Raw genomic sequence first — 20,154 nt, 5'->3', positions numbered from 1 at the left:
TCAGGTCGTCACGAGTCTTTTGATTATCTGGTAAAATAAACCAAACGTTATATATAAAAATTTCTGAAATTAACATTTAGCAAAATTTATCGTTTAGAAAAATGGCTGAGAGGTATCTTTTGTTTTTAATATTATTTTATTAAGCACGTGCATGCATTCAGTTTTAGTCTCTTAGTCTACGATTAAAATTTATCGTAGCACCGCGTTAATGGGTTCCTTCGCCGAACCTCCGAATTTATAAACGGTTTCTACGAATGTTAAACGTGAATACATTAGAGACTGACAACTATTCGTATACACATTATTAACAGAGGTATCGAACGATAACAGAGTCCATAAATTCGGACGATTTATGCAAAAGATTTTCTCTTAGTCTCTCCGCGATGTAAATTACGCGATTCCACAATTTATCGATTGCAGAAAAATACTTCACAATATTAGAAAACGATATTTACATTTTCTTTTCGACGCGCGATTTGCGAGCGCAATTTGGGCGGGGTCAACTAACGCTCCCGCGTTATTTTTACAATCTCGTTTCGGCGCCTCCGTCGCAGCATCTCTCGTGGTGTCTTATACAAACTCACGCGTGTACAAAGAGAGGAAAAAATTTGACGGACGGTATCGCGTTACCGGTAGGTTAGACGCTTTTCTTCTCTTGCTCTTTTTTCTTTCAGAAGGAACGCTCGAAAGCCTAATAAAATTGAGACACAGCGAGAGTGTATGATGAGTTGCCCAAAATTCGACCTGACATATAAGCGCTCGGGCTTTGAAGAGACGGAGATGTAAAATATACGCATGGATGTATCCGTCTCTCGTGAATTAAAAGTTCCGGCGTCGCTAAAAGAAATTAAAAGATTTCTGTACAGGATGTAATTGGATTAATGGACCGATGAGATTTGCGTGCAGGCAACTTCCGAATGATTTGGAGTTAATCCTTTTGCGATGAAAATTTAATCGCTTGCCATCATTTTTTTCAAAAGAAAGATACAAGCTTCTTTTCAACCGATAAAATAAGAATATATTTTATTATTATTATATCTGTAGCATATGTTTATTTCTTGGAGAGGCCGATCTGGAAAGTCTTGCGTTTCGTATAACCGCGAAGAATAAAAGGTACTCCGCGATCTTGAACGCTCGTTAGTTTTTCTATAGAAATCGTCTGGAGACAAACGTTGATCGCGTGGCGTTCGACCATTTGCGTCCCGATAAACGCAAATTACGGATATATAACGTACAGCAATCCCGTTTCAGTCTCGCTGTATCCGCTGTGTGCGACGAGGATCGTCGTCCACGAATCTTTACACCCGGCACCCGGTCGAGCTAGGCGGAGAGGAGATTCTAATGAGAGCTCACTCTCTCGCGAGATAAGCGTCGCGGTCGGGTAGCCCGTAACACGACGCATTCGTCCGTGCATTCCTGTCCGGTTTCCTTCTTTTCTGGTCGTCCCTGCACCCTTCGTCCCCTCATCTCTTTCGTGCGTTGCAGCATCCACTGTGTGTCTGCAATACAGCTCTCTTTCCCCATCCTCGCCCGGTCGCACGGGTCTATCTCTCCAGAGTCCAGCGTTCGTTTCCTCTTCGCTCTTTCTTCCTCTTCTCTCTTCTACCTTGATCGCGGTTCTCCTCCCTTCGCTTCGCCATCGTCCACCCCCGGCATCTTTTGTCTTATTATTTTGTCGACGCGCGCGCGGCCGGCAGGTATATCTCTCCTTCTACACGGCACCCTCTTTCTCTCTCTCTCTCTCTCTCTCTCTCTCTCTCTCTCTCTCTCTGCCGCGATTCCTGCATATAAACATCGCGGCTTTATCTGAACGTTTTATAGCGGGAGTCCGTGCCGGTCGAGGAGACCAACCGGGATCACCCCGAAGAAGGAGGAGAGCCGGATCGGTGCCGACTCTCTCGTACGAAGCGCTCGCGCGCGGGCGTGGAGTGAGGATCACGGCCTACGCTTCTTCGACTCCTTTCGGGAACGTCTCTGTGCGTTCTACCTTCTGTCTCTGTCCGTCGCTATTCTCTTCCTGTCCTTTCGCCAATTACAATGCGCATTTGCGAATTTCTGCCTTTGTCTCGCGCTGCATCGCACGATTCGCGCCGCGAATTCGAGAGACGACGCAACCGATACAATGATAAAGCGTCCTCGCGGCCCTCCTTGCACGATAAAGGAAAAGGAAAAGAACGACCGAAGACATTTGCATGCTGCAACCAGATCTCTTTCCTCTTGTTCCTCTCGTTGCTTCTTCGCTCTTCTTACAGACCTTTTCCGCATACAATATTTAAAACGCCCATTCATTTCGCAAATGATGGGAAAGAACGTAAAATATTATCTTTCTCAACATGAGAGAAAATTTGGTTGCCTTAAAAATGCAATTTTTTATTTTCAAGTTGAATTTCATCAATGGAATCGGTATAGATCTCCTCGTTGATCATGAAACATATCCACCTATAATAGTATTAAGTATTATAAGATATTACCGATCACATATCTTAAGCGGAAATAAACTCTTGAGAGACATACTATCGTTATTGGCAGGCAGTGATTGAGCAATATGCGATAAATGCGAGATCGATATCGTGAGAACAGGATTATTAATAGCTTTACGCATAATTTAATTGACAGCGATCGTATTTTATTATCGCGTCGCCAGTAAACCTAACGATTAAGCTTGTCGTTATGAATAATAATTTATTGTAATTGCTCCGCTTCTAATCACTCATGGCTTTCTTGTTGTTCTTGCGGTTTACGAAGCGGCCGCCTGTCAGCCGCCTTGAAAGTTACGGTGATAAACCGATAAGCATGTAAATTTGTTCATACGAGTCGCCGCGCATTCAGGTCGAATTGCAGTCGTGTCGCAAAGTTACGATGTGCAACCAGCACGTGGCTTCTGAAATTTAAAAACATTGAGTTGCGCGAGATATTTTTGTACGAAGAGTTTTATTATTCTTTGTCGCGGAACGTAAAGTAAACCTAATAATAACACGTCGACATTTTTATTTCTATTTTATGCACCTGATGCGAGATTTGTATTTAAAAAAGAGCTAGGACAAAGTATCGAATAAAATGGTTATTATTACGTAACGAAGTAAAATAAGAAATTGATTTTTCCGCGCGAGTGGAAAATATATTACGGGATACATTACCGAGTATTTTTTTCTCTCGAACAACACGCTACATGTATTTAATGATCTACACGAAACTGCTATCAATGTAAATTTCATTAACCTTACATATTGTCGAGCAAATCAACATATCTTCTTAACGTGTTTCCATGTTTTTGAGAGAGATAATTCGCGCGAATAACTAGCTTCACTCGCTTTACTGGTTTAATTGCGGATTTAATTATTGCTCGCTAGTTGATTACCCTCATTAAAAAATAAAAGAAGATAGCTACATACTAGATCAAAGTCTCGACATTGATAATATTCTCATTTATACAACTTGTATAATTTATGCCTTTTTCTATACAAATAGCGTTAAGCTATAAAGTACGTACGCTTGTTTTATAACTATGATACTCTATTTTTATCTCACGCTACGCACAATCTCTAATTTGTGCTATATGTATAACAGATCAACTTAGATATCGGTGTGTCCCTCCGATTGTGAGATCGGCGCTGAAAAATGACGCTAAAAAATTTATTCGTATCAAGCGGAAGATTTTTCGCCCATTACTTGTAAAGACTATATCCTCAAAGATTGCGTGCAAAGACGGGAATATTTGAAGTTTCTCTGATGCACGGTACGGTAAACACGGTTATTAGTAATTGTTGTTTGAATGGATGCCAGTTGTACGGTCGTTTATGCTAGCTGAGATGAGTCTTTACAACTGACGCGCGTCGGTCTCAAATCTATTACGCATGCGAAATCATTTGTTACTTCCGTTTAGGCTTTGAGTAAAGTATCTTTAAAACATGTGCTCGCGTGGCGACTGACTCGAAATACGCCGTAACGTCCATTAATTGAAAATGATTTTGCACGAGTTTCGTTTCGCAAGACTGCCTTACGTGTTAACCATCGCTGCGCGTTTAGCTAGCGATCCAATGAGTTTATTTCTGCCAAGATATTGCCAGTATATTATTACTTACTTTATTACATTACTTTATATATAAGAAAATCGTGACTCTTTCGCGCTGTAGGTATTTTTCACTACCGCGTTATTCTTTGAGAAAGAAGTATAAAATGCACTTTTTTTTATACAATATAATGATTTGTCGTTACTTATGTTACTAATCAATTTACAATCGTTAATTGTAAAGCAGTAAAAGTCTCGTGCAATAACCGAACATGTTAAATCAGGTCCGTAATATTTTAAAAAATAATATCTTATTCGTAATAGGACTTTATTCTTGCACCTATAACACTTAAAAGACGCGTAATATAATTCTCAAGAGGCTCATTTGGTTATCAATCTAATACGTTTCTTTTCCTTGCACGAGACACTCTTCCTATACAAGGACACGGTGCTCTTCTTCATGTTTAGGAGCAGCTGTTTAAAACCCGTCCGGTTTGCCACACGTTATTACGTAGGCCGTAGGCCGTCGCGTCTATAAGTTCGCGGTAAAATATTGAGATAAGGTCCAATTAGCTTATCAAGAAGGAAGGTAGTTAAGTCGAAAAACAGAAAGCGAGTGACGTACGATAGTAATTATAGACCCGTGTCGAAGGGAAGCTAAATCGACGAAAAGATAACCAGGAATTTATGCGTATGTTGTCCCATTGTCATAAAATTCATAAATAATGCTTCATAAATAATAGGCAACAACATTTGCATTTGGGGGGATGCATGTCATCATTTAATCTTAGCGCGCGTCAGATGATCTTTAGGAAAAGCGATAAACGCGAATTATTTCACACGCGATAAAAATATGCGGAAACATATCTAAAAGGTGTCCCGTTTTTCCGCGATGATCGCCGATAGCTTGCCGTCGCTGAACGTCGCGAAAGAAGATGCGCGTTCACGGACGTTCCCCAATGTCTCTTCCTCCTCACCTTGATCCCCATTGGGCCCATTGGCGACGCAAACGACAAAAAAGTGAGAGCGACTGTAAAATTTACGAGGCCTAACTCGCTCGCTCTCTCCGCCGCGCGTTCATCGCGAGCGAAACGTTTAACGATCGTCGCGCGGCGATCAGCGCGGGGTACGGCGATATTTACGACGGGCGATTCTTCGGGTGACACGGGGGGGGGGTAAGGAGTGGGTGTGCATGATGTGTCATCAACCGACGCGACTAGGCTTCCATATAAATAGCATTATATTTCACATTTCGTTACAGTTCAATAAATATCTTTCAAGTTTTATTTACATAGGCGGTCCGGAGGTCGCGCGAGGGACCTAAGTGAGAAACGATAAACCCTTAACCGTGGTCGCGATCACACAAAAACTGTAGAACAAACATACTATTCGGCATGTTAAGAAGACATCATTAAACTAATCAGTCGCGTCAACTCTTTAAGCGTCGATATGGCAGTGCTTGCAGTCTCAGGCTTAAGACTATCGCGAGAAGCTTATACGAGCTTCGAAGTAAAAACCATATTAGAAATTAAGGAACGTTGTAGAAAACAGTTTTCGTCACTAAAATCTGGAGTCATATAGGACGCAGATTTAAAAATCTTAAAGAGTCAAACGCGGAGAATAGTAGGTTTTTCACTCAACAGTAAGATTTCCGTACCACAGGTTAAAGGTTGTTTTTTACGCGCCATTGTCACAGCGTTGCAAACCGCCGTTGCAACTGAATGATAATTTTTTGCGGCTATAATATATTTACTTTATATTTCGCGCCCCGAGAGAGAGACAGTAGAAACGAAATTTGTCTCTAACGTCGAAGAGATTATTTATGGCACTAATTCGATCGTCTGCGAGAGCCAATCACGTGTTCACCAAACATCACATATGCGCGCGATTAATCTCGCGAGAATTGCTTCCGGCACACACACTAAATATCTTCGGGGAACATCGAAAACATGTGTAATCGTCAGATCTGCGAAATCCAGGAAAATGCAGATCGGATTTCCCGATTACTCGGCAGTACGTTGGATGGCGGCAAGAACCAAAGTGGAACCCGTCTCTCTTTTTCGTAAGCCCGAAAGCCTCTCTCGCGTACACTGAGTCTTCCAGTCCACGACGATTCTCGCGCAGTCCTTGCACGGCCGTTATATGATTAGACGTATCTTACTCGCGCGTCGAAGTCATCGACGCTGCAGTTACCAGGAACGTGTGACAAGATTTGCGAGATCAGTTTCACGAATCATACGGTCATTATACCTACAGTTTCTCGAGCGCGCGACTGTTCGTCAACAACTCCCTGGTGAGTCTCCACACCTGCTTCGCGGCGTTTTCGAGGCCGCTCGGCGATTTTCCCTTGAAGAGATCGAGATTCGGTAGAAAGTAATGCGGGCATCTGCGGCACTGCAGGCAGGAGATTAGCTGCAGAAAAATGCCGTTTATTCGCTCGGCCAGGCAACCCTCGTCCCATTCCGCCTCATGCGGGTGTTTCTCGCACTCGTAGAGCAGCAGGGTCTTCATGTGGTAGCTGGTGACCGGGTTCCCCGGCAGGTCGAGATGTCGGTCCCTAAGAGTCTTCAGTATACTGAGGCAACGCTTCCTACTCGCGCCTTGCAACAATCGATTCTCCGCGTCGATGAACGACAACGCCCAGGCGTCGCCCTCCATGGCGGACTGCTTACCTTGCAGGCCTATGCATTCCTTCGAGAGCATGTCGAAGCCCTCCGCCTTCACCTCGGCGACGATGTTCGGGTGCGGCCAAGGTATGTGCGCGATCGGCCAGTGGGAGGCTGATCTGGGCCAGAGTCCGGCACATTTGAAAGCTGGCGTAATCTGCACGACGTACCGCTCGCGTATCCGTAGTTTCACCTCGGTAGTGTCGGCGATCATCTTCACCGAATCCCGATACGTGCACTTGTCGCAGGCCTGCGCCACTAGGGTCTGGAATCTCGAGCGTATCTTTCTGGCCGACAGGTAACCGGACGCGGTGATGAATTCCACCCAGAGGGACATGGACCTCTTGCGCCCGTCGCTGAGCTTCAGCACGGCGCAGCCCGGCAGGGTGCCGTCGTCCACAAAGTTCAACACGCCCATCTGATTCAGATAGATGACGATCTCGAACTCCGTCGGCGAGATTACGTCGAGGCCGTCGAATCGGCCGTTGTAATCCGTCAGGGACGAGATGAATCTCGGCTCCTGCACCTCCACTTCCTTCAGCACATCCTGCACAACTCGGCACACCTCCTGAATGGTCTTCGCCACCTGGCTTTTCCTCGTCATCACCCGTTCGCCGAAGTACTTGTTGAACTGATAGACCATCCTGGAGTGGGACGAAATCATATCAGGCGGTACCAGCATCGTGCACCGCCCGTAGATCCACGGATGGTTATTATATGGTCTTCAGCTTCTTCGGATCATGACATTCTCGTGTCTCTTCATCCAGACCTTTTCCCCTTCTCCGCGTGGTCATCGAGCCGTTTTGCGCGATCTATCGCATTGCGGGAAGACGCGCAACTCGTCGCTCATAAACCTCGTCAGATTCGTTTTCCACCTGGCGTTCGCCAGGACGCACCGTGCGTCGGAGACACCAACGTAGCGGGAGGAAGAGGTATCGCGAGCGTCTCCGTGCAGGAGCAGATAGCCGACTGCGCTGATGTCTACCTCCTCCGCGTCACCCATCCTCCGTGGCGAGCACGAACACACAGCGTTGCTGGCACGCCTCCGCCTCGCAGACTACGCCTTCCGGCAAGATTTTTTAGCCAATCGGAGGTCTGCCACGCTGGGCGGGCGTGGTCGACTGCGCCAGACCGACAAGATCGATCCGGCAACAGATATTCTAGCTGCGTTCATCGTGTAGCGCTCGCGATAGGGGAACGAAGGTAACGCGAGGCAACCCTCGTGGTAGCCCTTCTTCCTCCCCATGAATTATGCAGGAACTGCTTAGTTTATTTCCCATCCGCGAGGGCACGGTCCCTCCTCTGCAGCCCTTTTAGTTATTCCGAAATTTTCGACATGGTGGACCACAACCGTGTCTATACTGGCCGAATAAAGTTACCTCGAACTCCTTCGTGTCAAGGATATTTTCTTTTCAAGGGATTGGCATTGGAAGTCGATGGACCATAATAATTATTCTCGATTATTGTAACCAATTCACTGAGTCAGGATTATCGAGAAATGTTTTCTTTTTGGAGCATAAGTAAATTAATTTAAATATTTTTGGATACGAACAAAAACAATTGATATTTTTAATTTTCAAAAAATTAAAATAAAATAATTTTTTTTAAATAACATATTATTGTTAGCAATGATGAGTTAGTTAATGAAGCAATCGTATTATTTAATCGTTATTTCGCTTGGAAAAGCGAATAACTATAATATTTTCAATGATGAAAACTAGAAAAGACAAGAAGTATCTTAATGTATCTTGTTTAAAATATCTTTGTTAATATCTTAATATGTCTTGTAATGATAAAAATACTGCAGTGTGTTTCTTGCAGTGAAGAATGCAATTTAAGATTCCACAGTCAATAGAGATCTTTAGTGTTCGTGTTAGAATGTAATAACAATTATCATATGCATTTGGAAACGGTCGAACGTGTGGTAAAGCAAGAAAAGTGAATGGCACCGGCTAACGAATGTCATCACCAGGAAAGGAAGATGCGGAACGTTAAGGATAAAATTAAGATAAGAACGTGATATTCTAGGTAGGCGTATAATGAAGATGATAGTCTTTGCCTTGCTGCCAGCGAGTCGTTCAAGGCTTCTATAACAGCTTCTATAACATACATGTTAAGTATAAGTATTATTCGGCATAATAATTGCGCAGTACACGCGTATCACAATCGAATACACAACACATTAAGAAAAATATATTCTTGCAAGAGAAAAACCATTCTGTGTTAATTAGTGAAGATACGATCACACACACACACACACACACAACACACACAACACACAACGCACAACGCACAACACACAACACACAACACACACACACACATATTTTAATGTTGCATGTTACGAAACGTGAAATTTATGAACCAAATTATGTTTAGCAATTCTCGTAAAAATAAATTTGCGATGTAATGTTTATTGAAGCGAGAACATATGATGTTTTACACGGTTACAATAGTATTTTATGCCAAAAATACTTTAATTATTTATATGAGATTTATATAATTAGTTGAATAATATAATATACATATTTAAAAACGTACACATATATATATATGTTTTTAAATATATATATGTATATTCTACAAATATTTAATAGTTTACTGAATAATATTAAGATATAGTGAAAATTTTTCCTAATCGCGCAATTGGATATAACATTTCAAGGTGGGATAGCTTTTTTCTAAAGTAAATAACTGTATAATGTTTAATTGGAGATGAAATTAATGCATTTATTCATTATGTACATTTCATGTTTCAAATATATATATATAATGATCCGATTATGAAATAAATATCATTTAAATAATATATAAAAGAAGTATGTATACCACATATATACATATAACGTTGTAAAACTATCGGAAGCTCGTTGCTAACCGATTATAAATATTAATAAGGATAACAAATCACATTATTCTGCTTAGATAAAAAGATAATTGTAATAATATAATTAATTGGAACGTATTATATATCTTATATGTTTCCTAAATAATCTAGAATGCGAAAATAACTTTGATTCATTAAAATGTTGGAAGTGTGAACATTCATTCGTCTATACAGTTTCATACGGAGTATCACTAAATTGTACGACAACATTGTGTCTTCAAAATTTACTTTTTATCTTATTGCTATTACAATTCTGATATTTCGTTGTTTTATAATGGAGATGGAGTAACTGTTATTGCACTAAACAATTATACGAAATATTCTATTTCAACAGAGCCAATTGCACAACCCATATGCGTTGCAAAAAACATAACGTTTTACATTAACTATCAAGATATGCCATACTTAAGCGTTTACCTAGTCGCATAGATGTCATAAGTTTAATTGCAGTGACTTTGCTTATTTGACAGCAATTTACATTGATTACACATTGAATTAAAACATTAATATACTTATTTCGAGAAAAATCGTATAACTAATCGAAATATAACAATAAAACGAATTAGATTATATGTACATTTTGCAGCATGTTTAGATAGTTTAGTTGATCGTATACTTTTCGCTTTTTTTCTTTTAAGATTTTATAATTTGCGCGAATTTTATTTCCATCTATTCAAGTGGATATCATTCGACTTCGACAATCAATCATGTATGGTATATATATTTCGTTTTGTTCGGAAAATTTTAAATGATACAGACTTGATTTTATTTTATTTAACGAACGAAATTTTTGCTCATATGAATAATATAATCAATTTTAATCAAACATAATAGCTACTCATATAAAAAAGAATTATGGCTAGATATTTAATTATATAATCATTTGATTTCCATGCGACTGTTTGAATATTAAACAGAAAATTGAAAGTCTGAATTATCTACTTGGCGATCATTATTGCTCGTTGAACCGCGATTGTTATCGAAGGAAAACAAGTACGATTTAAAGTGGCTTACGTGTCGAGAGTCATTTGTAACAATGCACCAAGCCCTTGATACAAGCGTGTAATAAGTAATAACAGTAACTACAATACTGTTTGCGTGTAGTATCGGAGAAGCACGTAGTACCATGCGGTAGAAACGTGCTTAAAAATCGTGTTACACGTGTGTCATCGTTTCTCTCTTCTCATCACCGCGCGTTTTCTTTTTTTCATCGTGTGCTTTCGAGCAGGAGGACGCTAAAGCTTCTCGAGCGCGCGGCTGTTCGTGAGCAGCTCCCTCGTAAGTCTCCAAACTTGCTTCGCAGCATTTTCCAGACCGCTAGGTGACTTTCCCTTGAAGAGATCGAGATTCGGTAGGAAGTAGTGCGGACATCGCCGGCACTGTAGGCAGGATATCAGCTGCAAGAAGATGCCATTAATACGGTCGGCCAGGCATCCCTCGTCCCATTCGGTCTCGAGGGGATGTTTCTCGCACTCGTGCAGCAGTAAGGTCTTCATGTGGTAGCTGGTGACCGGGTTTCCCGGCAGGTCGAGATGTCGGTCCCTTAGGGTTTTAAGTATACTCAGACACTTTCGGCGACAGCCGCCCTGTAGCAGCCTGGTTTCCGCTTCCGTGAAGGACAACACCCAGGCGTCACCCTCCATCGCCGATTGCTTGCCCTGAAGCGCGACGCTCTCCTTCGACAGCAGGTCGAAGCCCTCCGTTTTGACCTCCGCCACCAGGTTGGGATGCGGCCAGGGGATGTGCGGTATCGGCCAATGAGCGGCGGATCGTGGCCACACACCGGAGCACTTGAACGCTGGCGTGATCTGCACGACGTATCGCTCCCGTATCCGTAGTTTCACCTCGGTAGTATCGGCGATCATCTTCACCGAATCCCTGTAGTTGCACTTGTCGCAGGCCTGCGCCACCAGAGTCTGAAATCTCGAGCGTATCTTCCTGGCCGACAAGTAGCCGGACGCGGTGATGAACTCGACCCAGAGGGACATGGATCTCTTGCGTCCATCGCTGAGCTTCAGCACGGCGCAGCCCGGCAGGGTGCCGTCGTCGACGAAGTTGAAAACTCCCATCTGATTCAGGTAGAGGACCACCTCGAATTCACCCGGCGAGATCACCTCGAGGCCCTCGTAGCGGCCGTTGCACTCGGTCAGCGAGGAGATGAAGCGCGGCTCCTGCACCTCGACCTCCTTGAGCACGTCCTGCACGACCTTGCACACCTCCCGTATGGTCTTCTGCACCTGGCCCATGCGTGCCTGTACGCGCTCGGCGTAGTACTTGTTCATTTGGTACAGCATCTTCGACGGGCCGCCCATAATGTCTTGTGGAACCAACATCATGACGAGGTTGTCCGCTTCCGACGGTCCTGAGAATGTTCTTCCGCTTCGAACGAGCGAGTCTCATTCTCCCGTGCGCATATTCACTCACAGATCGACATGTCATTGGTGCTGTTGTTGTTATCGTCAATCATTTTCCCGTGCATGATTCCCGCGACGGCACCCGGGCGATCGCGCTGCGCCGATGTCGCCCCGATTTTCGAGTCGGGGGAGAGGCACTGCTCAAAATTTGCAGTCTTAAAAAAAGGTCGCCGGAACGGGTTACGGATATGGACGAACCGTGCGTGCCTAATCGCGCGGCAGGTGTTGTACGTGCAACGAGCGCGGCTCGAGGTGTCCCGCGCGCGCGACGACAGAGAGAACGTCGCTGACCACCGGCTGGTTCTACTGCTTGTTGTAGTTGTATGCCTCGTTGCTGAAGTCCCGCCTTCCAAACGACAGGGTCACGTGGAGCGTGCGCGTTGTTACCACGCCTCCTGTCGCTTCCTCCTCCACTATTCCGCTTCTGCCGCTCGTGGTACTGTCGCTATCGATGGGTGGCGATAAGCTATGTGACTTGAGGAACCCTATATATGACATTCCATTTCTACCGATGCTTCGATTTTCGGCAATATTTCTAACCATATCCTGACTTTCATGGAAAATTTTTCCATAAACTAAACAGAAATATTGCGTATTGTTACTAATTGTAAGACATAATGCTTGAAATCTGATATTTCTATTTAGTTATATTATGATCTTTATGGACATTTTTGAGAAATTCTTATGAAGATTTTTTAATAAACTGAAACATAGGAATATTACGTATCACCATTACAACTCAATTCTTGAAATCTAATATCTTTCTATCTAAACATATTCTGACTTTCATAGAAAATTCGAAGAAATTTTGTGAGAGTTCTTTAATAAAATAAAGCATAGACATATTATGCATCATCATGCAAGACACACAATGTTTGAAACTTGATAATGATAATGATGGTAGTATTGATGATGATAATGATGATGATGAGTATAGAATAGCATTTTAGTAGGCTATTTTGAATTAAATTATGCAAACTTTATTTAAAACATTTTTTTATCGATCAAATATTGTAGGCAACAACACAAACTAGAATTTAATGATAAGTTTATTTTTTATATTTAAGTCGACAGCCTTAATGTTATTTCCACATGCATATCGGTAGCTGAAACACATTCAAGCAAATGGATGAGCAGTTCGCGCGATTCCACGGCACGATAATTCCGAACATAACCAAGTGAATAGATACGATAACGTTTCGTTGAAAGGATCATTTGAATATTGGACGCTGGCATGAAAGGCGACAACACTTCTCGTTCGTACATATGCCAAACGCAAATATGGAGCTTCGGTCTTGATGGTACGCGGAGTACAGATACACACACCAGAATAGGGGCAGGTGTGCACGACGAAAAATAGCTTACAAACACGAGATACTGGAGCCTCCCTTTTATAACACAATCGTAAAAACTCACGCTACACAAATATCTACCGAAGAATACCGTTCGACCGGGCGGATATCCAAGCATCGGCTATCCAGCGCAAGATTTTACCGATTAGAGATCTCCGTATCTTCGGTCGCCATCGTTCTTTTCCCGCTTGATCGTTTCAACCCTTTGCAACAGAACATAAAGTAAATGTTGCTTAATACTTACGCATGTTTTGTTGGAGATGTTAACGTTTCTGAGCATTTTTAACAATGCCGTATAAAGAATCAAAATGTTTTTTGTTATAACATTATTTGTTACGGGTTTTCCATAATGTTTTAAACGTTTCTTGTATGTTAATCATCGGGAATCCAAACTTTTATTTTCAAATACTAAAGAAATTGATAGTACCTTATTCGATCTTTTTATTTCGCTTACTTCGTTACGCCGTCATCACTGTCCAGCTCGTTGTTTATGCTCCGGTTACCAAAGCTGCGGAGCGAAACGACGGGTTATGCCGGCGAGAGTCGCGCCACATTCAATTCGTGCTCCTCGTTCGTGGATAATCGAATAAAGCTCGAGAATCCAATCTACTCCAAGTTGGAATGGTAGATTGGTACCCGGCGGTCCCTACTTCTCTCTCGCTAATACGACTTGATTCATGAGCCGAGCACGTGTGTCGTACTCGCGATCTCTCTCTCCGTCTCGCTCTCCTTGTTTCGGTTCTCTCATCTTGCGTTGGTGAGGCGAGGGGTCAAACGTTCTGCTACATCAGCCCTCGCATTAAGGCGGAACTCGAGGGCTCCTGCCGCCCTAAATGTGCCTTTCATCATCCCATTTCGAGTTAATTCGTTTATCATCTGAATTATTTGTACACCGACGTTCTCGCGGCTTGGCTCGGAAAATGACACTCTTGAGAAATTAACCGTTCGATCGGAAGCTATCAGTTATGAGGAAGATCAAGTGAAAGAGATGCAACTCGAGATTTTATTTATCCCAAACAAATTTATTGATAAATAAATATTATTTGCCTCACAAAGATCAAAATTATCGAGTTTACAATCGTCGTCGTCTTATCGTCTTCATCGCGAATAGAGAAATAAGTTCGAGCGATCGTTGCACGCCAAAATATTTCACTCGGCATCGTAGTACAATAGATATAGGAGCAGTTTTGGCTTCCACTGCGTAGACTCTAATCTGTTTTCATTGTGTAACATTTCTATCGAGGATCGTGACGCATCTTCTGGGACGACCACTCCGGTCGTCTATGCAGACGGCACGCCGCGTCGACCTTGTAAATCAGCTCGAATGAACATCCCCGCGTAATCCTCGAGTAATCCGGGACCCGTTCGTTGAGCTTCGGCAGCCGGTAGAGCGGCGGTGGCCGTGGAGTACGTATTTCACGGTTTCTTTGTCAAATGGCACGGAAAATATAGATCGTCCCGAATGTCGGGATTTCATCTCGAAGAAATTGCCTCGATCATTACGATAAATCCGCCACTACGAGAACCATTTGTTGGATGAAACGCGTCGAAAATAAAATAAAATTTTATTCTGTTTAAACAATACATTTTTTATTAAATATAATGAGAAAATGAATTTTGTATCCGATTACGTTATTATGAGCTGCATATATATTTGACACAGCCGAAAGCCGCGTAACAATTAAAAGCTGGTCGTTTATAATGGAATTATTAATAGCAGCGGGCAACCGATGCTCTAATCTCTTTAGCATTCATGGACTATTAGTTCAGACGAGCCACTTAACGCGACAGACGGCCCGTTCGCATCTGTTACCGGAAACAGGTCGCATTATTTACTGTTTTATGATACCTGGGAAACCCGCAGCGGGTTAATTAAATGGAAAAACATCGTTCTCCTTCCGTTGCTTTCCGCTGTCTATCGAGCGTCATTATAAACGCGGGCAGCTTCGTCGGCCTATTGCCACCGCGTTCCGTTCACGTTTCGTGCTCGTCGGCGATTTCCTCGTTACGCACGTTAAATATATACGCGCTTAATTTCGGAAGATTTCTTTTTTTTTTTTTTTGTTCGTTCGCGTGGCGGCAAATTTACAGCGGAACGCGAGACGAGTCACGCCGCGCGGTCGATCGCTCTTTGTGCGTTACGCGCAGTGCGTTATCTCGCGCGATGCTGCGGTAATAAAGGTATGAGAACACGCACGTGGCACGCATAACTCATCGCCGCGATGGCACCCGAATGTTTCGAGCATTAGCCGGCACATCCACGTGGAAACAGACGCCGCGTCGCCTGTTTCCGTCAGCGTGGCAACAGAACATCTTACGATCTTTCTGTAAAATTCTATGAAATTCGTGTTCATCGTTGTTTTCTTGCAATAATAAATTCATACAACTATATAATCTTATCTCTAAAGCATTAAAAAAATTTAGATGCAGACAAAGAAAAATTAAGCACGTACGCTGTCAGGTGAAATAAAGGTAAACATTTTCCAACGTCTATTATGCGTCATTTTAATAAAAAAAACCATAAATTAACTGAATGAATTAAATTTATTGCACTTTATATATTTATTTATTTATTTAACGTATCAATGCTAAAAACAATGAAAACTATACGAAGATGCATCCCTTCGATGAACAAGTGAGATGTACGCAAGCATAACGTTTTCCTAGTCATTCGTACGCTTCACCGTGCCATTTGTATTGTCGTATCGTGATTTCGAGCGAATCGTCACTCAAAACGCGGGGAGGCTGCTCGTAGGCGTCCAAGTGAGCCCGGCGAGTGAGCGGCGGGTCCATTATTGTCCGGCGCTTAATCTGTTTGTTGTATACCGCCGGCGGGCTGCTAAGTGGTATCCCATTCTATGGTATCCCTATACGTTGTATATAGAACCAGCGTGCGACGAGGGGGAGGGGAATTCCCCTTGCGAACGCGACACATGTTGTTACATCATGTCGCCCATTGTCGTCGCGGCGCAACCCCAGCGCGCTCCGCTGTGAGTCGGGACGATTTCGGTTGGTGAGAGATGAGCACAGAGAGCATCATGGGGAGCTCTAATCGCGTACCACTTGACACTCAGCGGCCAGGACCTCTCTTTAACCGCGTGTGGTCTCCGCCACCCAGCCGCTGGCTCGCGTCGCGACGTGTAAACGTATTATTTTTAATGTCCTACCGGTACGATGTACATTTTGCGGCTTGATGACATCTCGAATAAAGCTCCCTAAGATGAATATGCTACTGCATGTGCGCGTAATGGATGTGTGCAGAAATATCTTGCGTTTTTCCTCTATAAATACAATAATTACGCAAATCATATAAATATTTTTTTAAAAAAGAAAAATAGAAGATTGATAGGTGTAGTAAGTATTAACAATATATATATAATATATATTTTTATATAAAATGTTATTTTATCAGCAAAATAGAAATTTATGCATAGCTATCAATTTTTCTTTCTTTTTTTATGCCTTCGTGTATAGGAATATTATTACAACATTCTATATAGTTCGTTAAAAGCTACTTAACGATTCTATTGAACAGAAGTAAATGATATATAAGATTTACATTTTGTTAAAGAATCGTCAAGTAAATATTTCGATTAACGCGATCGCAACAAAGAGGCGTTGCGTTAAAGAACAATACATCGTATGCCACATGGGCACGAGGGTTAAGCAACGATGAATGAGCCTATCTAATCCTTGACAAGATTTAATGCGGAGTACGTGATATATCTGTATTGCTGCCGCAGGTATCCAAATAATGGATTCTGAGGCGCGATGCGGCCCTTATCAATCTCGAGCAGTGTTTGCGGAGAGCTTGCGCAGATCGCTCCAGGGGTTGGCTTTGTGCATTCGCACCCGGGCTGGTTTCCAACCTTGCGCGTTACGTTCACCGTACACAAGATCACCGCGTGACTCTTAACACATTCGCTTTGGGTGATTTTCACTCGAAAAATATTAAAATTCAGGCATTTTCCAAAGTCTTGTGTGATATATTGGAAAAATTATTAAAATTAAAAGAGAAACTGAAACTCCATCAAAATCTGAAACTCATATAATTTTATTGAATTAAATTTGTTTCCACACATAATTTAATGGCTTTTAAGGCAATGATAATCCATAAAACATTAGTCGCGATGTAACGGTACTTGACAGGATTTTTCGTAATAGGAATATCACACACACACACACACACACACACACACACACACACACACACACACACACACATAGAGAGAAAACTCATCTTCAGATAAATGATGACGATGACTTTTCATGTTTATCTTTTGATTTTAGAAAGTATGACACAATTTATCTCACAAAAAGAAGATTAAATATTAAATCGGGATCTCTACCTGCTTTGAATAAAGAACAAATGTTACTTGTCTTTAAATTAAAAAACGATGAAAAACTGCAGAAAGAAAAATCCAAATAAATACGAATATATACTCTCTAAATCTGAATCAGTGAATAGTCACTGATTCAGCAGTATACTATTCACTGCCTAATATTCTTCTTCTTTTTTATCTAACTAGTGCTGGGTGAATACCTACTCTCTAAATCTGAATCAGTGAATAGTACTGCTGAATCAGTGACTATTCACTGATTCAGATTTAAAGAGTAGGTATTCACCCAGCACTAGTTAGATAAAAAAGAAGAATAATTAGAATATTAGGCATAGCCACTCTTTCTATAGATAACGTCAATATAAATTCGATTAAGCTTTTTACAGAGAACTCTAGTACTCACAAGTACTAAAAAATGCTTTATTGACTATATTCTTACACGGTTTGCGCCATAAGTGCATAATGTGACATATTTCGTCACTCGAAGCGTCAATGTCAAGCATGAAAGAACGATACATCCCATTTCCTGAAGTGATCGAATGTGTTAAGATTGTGAAAAGAAAATAGAAAAATTATTATATTACAATCGTAAAATATTTTAAACCCATGGTGTGTTAACACGCACCCCCAGTTTTCAACTGTTTCGGGCTTTTATTACAAGTCAATATGATATTTACGATCCCCAGAGATTCGAAGCTTACAATCTACAATTTTAACATGCGTATGGGATGTTATCGTTATTATTACGTTTAACATATGTCCAACAATTCAAAACATGCTTTAACATCTTTTTTTTTCGTTAATGAAGTTCACTTATTTCTCGTATGTTCGACATCGAAGAATCATCATCGTGCAAGAAATTTATTTTGATGACTTACTGTGATAACGCTCTTGTAGAATGTAGATAAGAATTCTATAATCGACTCGACTATCATCGTCATGAAAATATTGACAATACGACCATTGATTTTGGTCTTTCTAAATTAATGTAATTTTGATGCTTATATATAAGCATCCTATTTAAATAATTTAAGTTATTGCGAAAAATATCTTCAGCCAGGGTACGAACCTGGAATTTCCCCCATTCCGTATAGGGTGTCGTGCCAGTTCGACCACTGAGGCATGTGGTAATATTTATCACAATTATTCTGATTGAGGTAATATTTTTCGCAATAACTTAAATTATTTAAATAGGATATAAGCGTCAAAATTACATTAATTTAGAAAGACCAAAACCCATGGTCCGAAATATCTAATGATAATCTAATCAAAATCAATGGTCGTATTGTCATGACGATAATAGCTAGTCAAGTCGATTAGAATTCTTAATTGTTTATTAGTTTCTAATAAATGTTTCTTACTCGGTTCTTATAGGTGTTACGAAATACAATATCATAAAATATAAAACAATATAGAAATGTTAGAGTTGGATACTGCATTAATTTTCGTATTATACTAGCGATTTATTCTTTACTGATGATTATTGGTTTATTAAAACAATTGCACTCATTAGGATTAAAATTGTATATGAAATATACGAATATTTTATATTTCGGCTTGTTAAAATTTAATGACTGTCTAGTTAAGGAATTTTAATATTTATTTCTTTTTTTTTATTTATCTAATTATATAGTTTCTGTGTGTGTATAGTATATCACGTGTATAATGCTCGTATTCATCGGAATTCATCCACCATTGCTACAAAATTGATTATGCTATAAAGGTGTTTGCAAAATGTACATTTAATTATAGTCACAACTTGAGACTGATCAAACTTTTGAAGAATAATAAAATAATTATATATAAACATGATGCTAAGGTGTCTTCGAGTACCGGTGTCACCTTTGATAAGTTCGACAACGTTTCTGTTTACGCTTACGTTTACGATACTCGCGTTTTTATCGCGAAAGATGGCCCTAACAAACGACGAAGACCAACAGATAAGATCTTTTCGGCATTTCTGACCGCAGACCTCTCGAGCGTAATCAGCTGAATGGATCATTTTGGCGGAATTATTTCGAGGATAATTTCATTCGCCGCGCGTAAGCGGCGTAAGGACATCGCGGCGGCACGATACGTCCTCATTAAGAGGCAAAAATTGAAGGCCTCGTTAGATGCCGGGGTGGTAAATCCGGGATCCCTCACTTTGTCTCCTTTCTTTCTTATCCCGCGTATATGCCGGAGATCCTTTTTTCCCTTCTACCTTGCGCGCACTCTCTCTCTCTCTCTCTCTCTCTCTCTCTCTCTCTCTCTCTCGCCGAACCTCGTTCTTTTTGTTCTCCACCTCTCCCTCTTTCGCCAACGAGTTGTTCACGACTCGTTCGAGAGCGCAAGTCCGCGAGGTCCTGGGATCGATTCTCGGCTCAGCAGGAGGCTCCTCCTACCATGACGGCCATCTTGCAACCGGCACTAGTCTCACTATATCACATCACACATCACTGCACCGCGGTTGCATTCTTATATTCAGCCATGCGCTCGTACCCTCG

The 20,154-nt window shown here is 41.6% G+C and overlaps 3 protein-coding genes across 17 annotated transcripts in view; 1 reads left to right on the top strand and 2 right to left on the bottom strand.

The window, feature by feature from the left end:
- Positions 1-20,154, top strand: part of Rg (A kinase anchor protein rugose) — a 317,510-nt gene that overhangs the window by 276,198 nt on the left and 21,158 nt on the right. The window lies entirely within an intron of this gene.
- On the bottom strand, positions 5,232-7,756 carry LOC143902880 (protein mab-21). The gene has a single exon (XM_077416075.1). It carries the CDS (start codon positions 7,355-7,357, stop codon positions 6,260-6,262), a length of 1,098 nt encoding a protein of 365 aa, XP_077272201.1. The 5' UTR covers positions 7,358-7,756; the 3' UTR covers positions 5,232-6,259.
- Positions 9,907-12,299, bottom strand: LOC143902879 (protein mab-21). The gene has a single exon (XM_077416074.1). It carries the CDS (start codon positions 11,896-11,898, stop codon positions 10,798-10,800), a length of 1,101 nt encoding a protein of 366 aa, XP_077272200.1. The 5' UTR covers positions 11,899-12,299; the 3' UTR covers positions 9,907-10,797.

This window comes from Temnothorax americanus, unplaced genomic scaffold (genome assembly GCF_048541705.1).
Source record: "Temnothorax americanus isolate GAGA-0224 unplaced genomic scaffold, ASM4854170v1 Scaffold41, whole genome shotgun sequence".
NCBI lineage: Eukaryota > Metazoa > Arthropoda > Insecta > Hymenoptera > Formicidae > Temnothorax > Temnothorax americanus.
The sequence above is the reverse complement of the archived record's forward strand: the minus strand, read 5'-3'. Positions and strand labels throughout refer to the sequence as shown.

What these genes read in the sequence shown, in the direction of transcription:
- LOC143902880 (XM_077416075.1), bottom strand. Translation starts at nt 7,357, where the DNA reads ATGCTGGTACCGCCTGATATGATTTCGTCCCACTCCAGGATGGTCTAT.
- LOC143902879 (XM_077416074.1), bottom strand. Translation starts at nt 11,898, where the DNA reads ATGATGTTGGTTCCACAAGACATTATGGGCGGCCCGTCGAAGATGCTG.